The following is an 11,062-nucleotide window of genomic DNA, read 5'->3' on the forward strand; positions in this document are numbered from 1 at the left end:
TTACTGTATATATTTCAGAATTTATTTTTTATGTATCCTATAGTAATATATGATATAAAAAATAAAATTGAAGTTAAACGTATGTATGTGTAATACAAATGGGTTCTGGTAGCAAAGCTAATAGTTTTAAAAATGTTTGGTGTACAGAATTGAGATACCTAGTAACTACAATCATATATTCATATTTTATTTTATGATAAATTTATTATAATTAGGTACTTTTATTTTGCATTCGCAATTTTTACACAACGCTTTAGACTTACTGGAAAAAAAAATAAGAATACATTATAGACTCACTAGGGTGACACATATTTGAGTTTGATGTTATAAAAATATAAATTTTAATAATATTAACGGAGAACGGACCTGAACAGTTGAGTAATACAGTCGTACAGAGCGTAGACTGTAGAGTAAAGAGTAAACGATACATTATTTTATATTTTATATTACCACTGGCATCTTAAACAGGGAAGGATAAGGTGACAATACTTTGAAACGCTTACAAACCTACAAATTGTCATTATTTTCAGAAATAATAATGAAATTATTTTGGCATCCCGATAATATAGTTTCTACAAAATAATAGATTAATATAATAATAGTACATTATTTAATCTATGCTACGATCTACATCTGATGGGAATTGCGAATTGATATTTGCGATTCAAAAATAATCAAGCAGGTACCGGGAATATTATCGAATACATGGAAATTAGATTTTGAAATTTGTTTTATAACAGGTCTGCTTTACACATAATTATATAAAAATATTCTTAGTATTGATAATTTTTTACAGATTTACGATTCTACGATGTCATAATATTATTGGTTATTACCTCGGTTATTTATAATGATGAACTGTTTGCTCATTAGTGCATTAGTCTATTGATCAAAATGAATAAAAATAATATCTGTTGGAGTTTTGAACCGGAAAAGACCAGTGAAACATCTACATCAAAAAATAGGTTTCGGTCCCAAGATTTTCAAACGATCCGGTCCATAACCGGGCTAACTCAATACGGTTCTAGTAATTGATTTAAATCGACTTAATCACATAATTGTATTATACTGGCAGAATTATCGAAACAGTGTTAACTGCTCATCATTATCTCCAAAAGTATTAATCTTTTTGAAAGTAATTTATTTTTTTACTTTATGTTTTTAATTATAGTTATGAAAGTTTTTACCTTTTTATATAAAAATCAAATTTCAAACTAGTAATCAGTTAGCAACAACTTTATAAATCTTTAAATTTTAGTTGAGCAGAGTAGTGAATAACCATTTTGCGGGTTACCCCATTCATGAAAAGTATTTGCATTTTGCATTCAAAAAAGTTTTAAGTCAAAAAAATTATAAGAACAAAATAGTTAAAAATATATTTCATATCAGAAATATTGTTTTGTAATAAATTCAATTTATGTAGAAAATATATTTTAGATAAAACTTTAATACTTTTAGATTGTTAACTGTAAGAAGAATCACAAAGTAACCTTTATATTTCCGTGCATATTGGAATACAGTAAAATCAGTTAAGTCGACATCAAACGGGCGAACGTCTGTTAAATAATTTGACAAATTGACGAATTTCCAAGCAGCTTTCTATTTCCGTGCACAATATCCAATTACGGGGAAATACGATTACGTTCGGTGGCATTTAATGTCGAACGTCTACTTAACATATAGCCCATATAGGTACCTCTACGCATCAATCTCGACGGAATATCTGATCTCTGACAAGGCTTTTTTCCAGGTGAATCTGTGCAAATATTAAAAACGAAATCCAAAAGAAATCAATATAATGACATAATACTTAAACCTTTTTCACTGTTTTCCGTGGGATTCGTATCAAGTTAAAAGCTAAAATATGCTTATCACCACATACCTACAACTAAAAACGTTCGTTTCGTCAGTCATAATAATGTCGGGTCCACACAAGACAAGAAAAAAAAACAAAACGTACTCAACTTTTCCCAACGCAGACAAGACAACCTAAATTGTTTTAAAAACAGAGACACAACAAAACCGGACACCGTGTGGACTCGGCATGGGAATAATATCTCAGCGATTGGCTAAAAACGCATTCCATTCATAAAAGATACTGGTTAGATATAAGTGTGTAACATTTTATTTTGTTATCAATATTATATTTGTTTACCTTGTAGATGTTATAATTATTGTTTTATGCTAACATTCATACCACCAACAAGTTAGATTAGCAAATTTAAATTTACTGTAAGGTTAGTTGCCCGTTTTTTGTTTACTCGATGAAATACAAATTGATTTTTTTTTTAAAAAAAAAAAAAACAAAAAAAATAAAAAACAAAATAATTAAAAAATAAAATAAAAAAAGAAAAAAAAATTTAATAAAATTAAAAAAAAAAAAAATAAAAAAAAAAAAAAAAAAAACCATAAAAAAAAAGATAATAAAAAGGACCAAAAAATAAAAAAATTTCAATATTTTACTGAGTACATACAAAAGTTACTAGATCAGCTAAACATATTAATTACAATCTATCGAGTTAAAAAATGAAATTTTAGTTTGAATAATTTCTCATGTTACGAGATTTTTTTTCAAATATGCATATTTTCAAATAAAATTGTATTTTACTGCATAATTATGTTGTTCTTTAATAATATTACTTTATGAAAATGTCGGACAACGGGTATATTTCAAAATATATTCGTTGAAAAATATGTCTTCATAAAAATAAAAACATAGCTAATATAAAATAAATACCAGTTTAAAATTAGGCTGTCAATATAATATAATTTATGACCCGATAATGCTCCTGGTTAAATTTAATTAAAACCTTAATCGTTATATTCTCGAATACGCCACCAAATTCGTAGAACTATTATGTTTATTTACGGATGCAATCAGTAATTCTTAGTATTCATAATATAATTGAATGAATAATTTTATATTTTCCCACATCAAAAATTGTAGAGTTTCACTCTCGGACTGCCGCGAATCGTGATACCAACTACCAAGTTACAAGAACGTTCTAAGCTCTAAAAGTCCGCATTCGATAAGGTTTAGTTGTAATTCTTAATTTGTATTTAGTTGTATCTGTATTTTCCAAGGTATAGTACAAAATATTTCATATTTATTAAATTGTGCATATTTCTCTCTTCTTTTAATTAGTATTTCTACCAACAACATAATAAACTTAAAAATGAATTGCATATTTTGATAGATTTGAATTCATGAACTTCCGGGCCCTAGTTATTAGCTTTCTAGACTGGTATAGGACATTCTCTCTTCACTTTATAATATAATTTACTATTATCTATTGTTACTGAGATTCAGCATTAATTATACGCAATCGTGTGCGAGCATTAAATTACAGTACATTCCACTTAATTGGTTATAAAATCATTCGTTTATTAGAATCAACAAATAAAAACCTAAACCAAGTTTAAAGTTATATAATATTATCTATTGTGTACGCAATGTAAATTGATTTTATAAGAATCTTCACATACCGAATAATTGAATCACATTTTAAAATTATTTTATGGCTTTAAACTGTCAAAGTTCTAGCTGATTAAAATCCGTATTCATTACACAACATATTTTTTAATTTTAATCAAAGAAAATTAATCGACGCTCGAATGCAATCTAATATTGATATGGTTAATTTAAGGGTTAATTTTCTTTAATACCCATTTTATTTTTAATAGTTAATATTATGACGTATCTATGTGTTTTATTTTTATAAAAAAATTTTGTAAGTATATATAATATGATGATAACATTATGATAAATTATTTTTTTTTTAACAAGTTGTATGGAATCGACAGATCCAATATAATATAATCGAAATCACCTGCTCCGATGTGATCAGATTCAGCGGAACTCGCTGTATACACAAACGAAATATTACAATTACATACATATCATAATATACAGTCTGCATGCTATGATAATTCTAAACGGACAATACCAAAAATATTATACATTGCTTGTATCGTTCAGTAAACAGTAATGCGTGTACGCATAATTTGATAATAAATAATGAAAGTGTTAAAAATCATTTTCCCACTTCTAAAATAGTCAACGTAAGGTTAACGGCTTGACTCATGAGTCATGATCATCACTATGGATAGTAATATGAAGGGTAATATGCCCAAGTATAACATAAACTTAATAGGTGTCTATGGAAACAAACAATGGTGCAGCCACCGAATTCACTCTATGTACAGCCAACTATAATAAAATATAGACTGTAGTAGTGTAGTGTTGTTGTGCTTACTATGCAGCACTAGTCTATTCTTCTATTTTTCTATTCGATGATCATTGTGTCAATTGTGGCAATATGACTGAACAGGAGGATAAAATGGATGCATCTACGGTTAAAAAACTCGTAATTATAGAGATTTATTTAATATTACACGAATATTATAATAGCTGTGTTTAATTTATTGGAAACGTTCAAAACACGAAACACGATTTTAAGAACTGAAATTCAATCTGAGATCTTTTACCGATGGGATTTGGGACTGCATTTGCATGTTTTTTTATTTTTTACTGATGATTATAGACCATTCTAGAAAAAATGTACATTTGTTTTGCGAAATTATGAAATCAATTACAAAAAATTTGAATGCGTATTTTTACCTATTTCATTATATTTTATAAACATGGTACATTATTCCACAATTCTAGGATTTTTAAGAATTAATTATATCATATTAATATTGTTTTTACTAAAAATTTTACCTGTTTATTTCAGTCTTTTTGGTAGTTTTGATGACAAATATTGCATGCAAAACACATTTGACTACAGTGAAACGCATAATATCAATGCCATTGTTGACTATTGAATATTTTTTTACTATTATTACTATTTGCATTCACAAAGTATTTGGTATTATCTTTATTTGTTTCACTAAAATAATATACAATTTAAATTTGAAAATTATCTTTACTTTTGAAAATTACAAATTACCTGTCTATGCTAAATAAGCATATTATTATCATAATATACATCTAAATAGTTGTTATTCGGTCTAATTAAAATAGTCTTTATTGTAATATATTATTTTTATGAATTTAATTCCAGGTGAATCGTATTAAGGCTTGTACATTTCTCCCATACTTGAATAAATGTGATTGGTCCACTGACGTAATATCAAGCATAGAGGAGTTCGTTAGCACGGATCGGCAAATGATTTGTTTGTTTTATGAAAACAATATACTTAAAGCCACGTTTTGCATACCCAATGCTCGTACGGATTCTATAATGTGGTTTCTTAAGACAACCGACAGCGAACACACAAACCTGAACAACTCAAATTTCTTAAAAATGATTTCATTCGGAAAAATGGACACACAAGTGGAGAAAACAATGTTCTTGTTATTGGACTCTTTGTATTCTCCCTTTATATTTTCTTGGTCATCTAGTATCCTTTGTTTTAGAACAAAAAAAATTGATGTATCAAACAACATGTTTTGTTTTCGTTCTTTTTTTTATAAACTATTGCTATATTCGGCCATTATTGGTATTGATTACTTAAAATTAAAAGTATTAGAAAATAAATAATTTTTTCTTTAACCCGCATTGATTAGGTGAAAAAGATCAATTTTTCGAACAATACAGAGCCGTTATTCAAGAACTATGTTCATTGAGATACAAGTTTTTAGGAATGCCTAGTATCTACATCCCAACAATTGTTGGAAAATTTGATGAAACTTTAAAAAGTGTTAGCGAAGAAACTCTCAAAGTACTAGAAAGTTAGTTTTCATGTATTAAGTAAATAAAAAAAAATTAACAAAATAAAGTGTTTATAATCACAGGTATTAAAATATAGATAGATCACCTTCAATTTAAAGAAAAAAAACTTTTTCATCAATTGTTTTTATGTTAACTATTGTCGATTAATATATACACCACTTTTATAGTTTTATCATTAATTCAAACCATATAGTGTTATTAATGAAAAGATACTTCACCAGTCTTAATGTTATTAGTATTATCATAAAATAATGTATTGCTAAAATTCCTTAAAATATAATAGCACAATTTTCAGTATTAAAACTATAATCTAAATTAACTAATTAATGACTTAAATAATATTTATTCTACTTTTACATAAAATTAAAGGTAGGTTTATAAAGTATAAAAATGAATCAATTATTTTAAGTAGGTATTGGAAAACAAAACAAAAAAAATGTTTATATTGTTTTACACAATTCAATATTGATTATGTTCATTGTTATATATTATTATTATTTGAATTTTGATATTTTATCATTTATCAGTTATTAGCAACATGAAATCGTCATTTAATTTTAATAATGTATGTCTTGTAAGTTGTAGTTATTTATAAACAATTATTTTTAATTCGATTTAGATTATTAGATAATGGTTATAATATTAATAAATGTATATAACTTTTAAATTAAGAATCTATTTCAAATCAACAAATACATTTATGATCTTAATATCAAGTTAAACTACTTACATTACTTATACCTACTATTACTTGTGTTTTAGATATCTTAAACGTATATACTTTGGAAATTCAAAAATGCTTAATGGACACTGAAAGAGTACCAACTAGATGTGAATATATGATGGAACATATTATTGATGAGATAGGTTATTGGAAAACTAGACGTGAGTAAAATGAATGTTCTATCATATTATCATTGTTTGATCCTTGGTAGATGTGAATAAAAACTTTTTTAATTAATACATAAAGACATTTTACAATATACCTAAATAGTGAACATTAATCATTGTCACTATAATGGATAATATTATTATTACTTTATCTATATGATTGTCTAATTATGTAAATTTAACTCTGAATTCTACCTATACATATTCAAAGCAGATTAAAATTTCGTCATAGGTAGTATACATAATTGTTGGTACCTTTTTACTAAAACTGAAGTACATAAAGTAGCATTATACATTTTTACAAAGACTCATAATGATATGTTTTTATTCTAGTTACAAATTTAAGATTCATAACTACTCTATTAAGTTATAAGAGTGTTGAAGAAATTCTCACAATATTGAAGCAGCATCAATCGATTCTTGTCCATTCTTTCAACAATGCTATAGATGAAATTAAGGTAGATAAATATTTTCATTGATTGAATTGAGAGCTTAGAAATCATTAATACAACAATAAATTGTATAGTTTATCTGATGCCTACTATTTTAATAATATAATAAAATATTTAAACAATAAAAAATCAAGGATCAAAAAGCAACGATGAAGAGCTAGTGTACATCATCCTCCTGTCATTTTTATTTTCGGAAAACATTTAGGTGGTTTTTATAGTTTTTATAATACTATGAGGTACTGATAATAAGTATTAATAATAGTGAAAAAATTTAAGCTCTATAGCTTATTCCTCAAACTTTATTTAACTTTTATTTTATTCCTCAAAAACAAATTTTTTAACTTTCATTGATTGTTAACGACAGTTCTAGAATTTTATAAAAGTTATTATTTATTTTTTATTGTATGCATATGAGTACATAGGTAATAACATTGAGTATAATATGTACTGAATGATAAATGGTTCATATATTGTAAAGTAAAGTGTTATTACTGATCGCATCAACAATCAACGATCAGTTAAATTAATTATCCATGATAAATTATAAATTATTTATTTATCTTAAATAATATGTAAGTAATGATAATTTAATATTATTATATTGTAGTGGTACGATATTATATTTGTATTATATATTTATATTATAATATGTACAATAAATTATTATAACATATATAGGCAGCCAAAGTAGAAGCAAAATCCAATCTAAATTACTTACAAATCTTATGGGATCCCGTTATAAGCTTATATGATGTACAATCACCGAATGACGTATTAACAAGATTGCCGGACATTTTTGTTAAGTTTATTTTTATTTTTGAAGAATCGGAGTATTACAATAAATGGTAAAGTACCATGTTGTTACGATGTAATTAAACGTAACGAACCTAATTTTCAACGAACACCAGGTCCGACATAAGTCGTTTGTTCGAATATCTGGGAAATCAAATCGTGTTCATTTGCCGAAAAACCATAAAAATGTCGGAACTATTCTCTGGAAATACGGAAAGTGTTTTGAATAAACTGCAAGTTTCGATGAATTGTTGTAAAAATTATATTTCAATATATACAAAAGTAAAAACAACAATTGATTTCCTATATTTTTACCATTGTTTGATTGCGAAACAAAATATTTGACAGGTAATTGAAATTTATAATTCTAAAAATGAAGGACACTGGTCAGTGGAAACTAAAGACGTGCATATGTTTTTGGATCGCTGCAGAGATGTTAATTATATATGCAAATCCATTGTCTTATTTAAAAGGTACCTACAGTTATCTAAATATGTACATACGATATACATATGTTTAATATAATATATTATATACCTATTTATATATATTTTTTTTATTATTTAATTTTACTTTTGGATATATTTGTTGACGGTCAACTCCATCCCTGATAATACCAAGTCACCACCCAATAATTTGACCTACTTATTGTTAAATATTTTTAAACGACACTTGTGCTTACATTTCTTTATATGTAGAATAAACAGAAATCACCCAATACCAAAACCAAAATTTTCATTTACTAAAGGATTGGAGTTCGAAAAAGTCATGGAATCCATAGAATTAAAATTCAACAAATTGATAAACAATCTGGAGAATGTTCAAAACTTAATATTCAACGTAAATACCACTGATTGGTATCAACACGAACTCGAGTAAGATTTCAAATCGCAAACCAATTTATTTCCCATCGACGCTATACACGCCGGTATAATCCTTGTTAAAACGTTTTATTGGATTATGTTAGATTCAAAAACGAAGTGAAAGAATTATGCAACATCGTTGAACAGCTGTTAAATGATGCGTTGAGTCTTACATGTAACATCGAAGAAGCTCTGAATGTTCTACAGAGCTTGCATTATTTTTCTAGTTGGCCACAGTTGAATGGCCACTTTCAGAAGAAAACAAACGACGTCTACGCCATGTTGATCGACGATATATCATTAGCTATGCAATTTTACACTGACAATAGTTACCAAATACCGTCCTTTATGATCCAGTATTCAGGTGTCTGCATAACCGCGATGACCGAATACAAAAGAATCGAAACGCTAAAAAATGTGAGTATTTGTGTCTATATTATAGGCTATAGCCATCTAAATTATTAAAAACGCATTAGGTACAAACAGTGAAAAATCGTGTATGAGGTTAATAATGGTACTGCATCTGATTCATACGAACAGAACATTAAAAATGGATCTCTTTTTATTTAATAACGAATGTCTTTATTGAAAATATGAATATTTTAACAGTTTTCATCGATTCTTCTAGTACTTATCTGATAAAATCATAACGAGGTTTGTGTTAAATTAATAGCCCCCAGAATTCCAGGTGGACAAAATAACATCGTGTTAATATCCTAAATGTTATCTACTGTAATTATTCCTTTCAACGTTTAAATTAGATTTTGAATTTTAAAAACTTAAATCAATTGTATGCATTTCAGATGATATCAGAGCGTCCTTGGTTATTACCGTGTTCAAATATTAAAAAACTTCATGAGCTATACAAGAGTTATACAATTGCCTATCAAGATCTAATTAATAATACGATTGAATCATGGAATAATCAATCGAATATAAACTATGAGAAAAAACTTGAGAAATATATTTTAGTAGGAAACCAAAATGATCAATTCTGGCATTTGACGGTTAACTTGGACTGGTATTTTTAAAACTATCATGAAAAAATTCAACCACTTAAGCACATCATTTGTATTTGTTATTAGTGATGTATTTGAACTGTTAACTGAAATTGAGTATTGGTCGTTAGTTGGCTTCAAAAATATACTGACAACAAATAACATAGTTACAAACGCAACGAAAATAATGCGACTACACCGAAATACATCAAAAATCGTTAATGACTACAATACTCTCATAGCTGGTATTTTTGTTTTAGAATAATTACATACTTTATATATTAAGATCATAATATTTTATGACATTGTGAATTAATGAGATGAATTAATTTTCAGTAAAAATTACTAATTTTGTAATCAATAATCATATTATATAAATACGCAAAAATGAGTTATTTACAAATATCGTCACATTAGGTCCAAAATGTTTTGTTTAATTTTCACTGAAAAAATCTTATTAAGATATCTAATTTATGAGCATTCAAATTGTACAAAGCAATTGCACCTCAAAACCAAAAATAATTGTCGTGGATGTCTAATAGTTTTTTGTCTATATCTGATTAGTCAATTTTTTTTTAATGCTAATATTGCTGAATAGTTTTTTATTCGTGGTATTATAAGACCCCGTTATTAGTTAACAACTTCAAAAACACTTGAAACTACATTCATTTATCAAGCAAATTAAGAATAAGAAATATAGTTTCGATTAAACAGCTCGATTTTAGTCAGTTAATTGATCATTTTTATAATAATGTATAATGTACAATTGTATTCTACACAGTCATGTGCCTATAATGCCTATACAGTACGCCGTGCAACATTATTTGTTTGAAGAAAGTCTTTGTGGTCACATACACACAATTATATATACTTACAATATTTGAGTAAATACAGTATTTTCATATCTGCAATATCCAATCTAAGTAAAATAAATTATAGAAATAAATAATGTGTAATACCTAAACTCTATCTATCTGCTATTTTGATAGATATTTTTTCAGTTTTGTTTTCAGTTGTATTTTATTTTATACAAATCTGACAACAGATAAAAATAATAATAATCTGATAGCACATTGTTATAGTCAAAAAGTTTAAAACATATTTGAATTTGTTATTAAATATAAATGCATGCATTATATAGGTTTATCCGAGCATGAAATGCTATTATTTAGCGAATCAATAGAGGTATGCAATAAAATTACATCACCAATGATTCAATGCTATACTTGGAAACGATTAGACATTGACAACTATTTAATTGATTGTTATGATGAATTAGAATCGGTAAAGTAAATTTTCATCTAAGCATGAACAAATTAAACTAAGGT

The 11,062-nt window shown here is 26.5% G+C and overlaps 1 protein-coding gene across 1 annotated transcript; it reads left to right on the plus strand.

Moving 5' to 3' along the window:
- Positions 1 to 4,215: 4,215 nt before the first annotated feature.
- Positions 4,216 to 11,027, plus strand: LOC111036444 (dynein gamma chain, flagellar outer arm-like). Its single transcript, XM_022318466.1, has 13 exons — positions 4,216 to 4,367; positions 5,067 to 5,406; positions 5,573 to 5,737; positions 6,501 to 6,623; positions 6,963 to 7,087; positions 7,760 to 7,926; positions 7,990 to 8,155; positions 8,253 to 8,308; positions 8,572 to 8,748; positions 8,841 to 9,153; positions 9,540 to 9,757; positions 9,822 to 9,979; positions 10,876 to 11,027. The coding sequence occupies exons 1-13, from the start codon at positions 4,320 to 4,322 to the stop codon at positions 11,025 to 11,027; spliced, it is 2,208 nt and encodes a 735-aa protein (XP_022174158.1). The 5' UTR covers positions 4,216 to 4,319.
- Positions 11,028 to 11,062: the final 35 nt, after the last annotated feature.

Source organism: Myzus persicae, unplaced genomic scaffold (genome assembly GCF_001856785.1).
Source record: "Myzus persicae strain clone G006 unplaced genomic scaffold, MPER_G0061.0, whole genome shotgun sequence".
Taxonomy (NCBI): Eukaryota; Metazoa; Arthropoda; class Insecta; order Hemiptera; family Aphididae; genus Myzus; species Myzus persicae.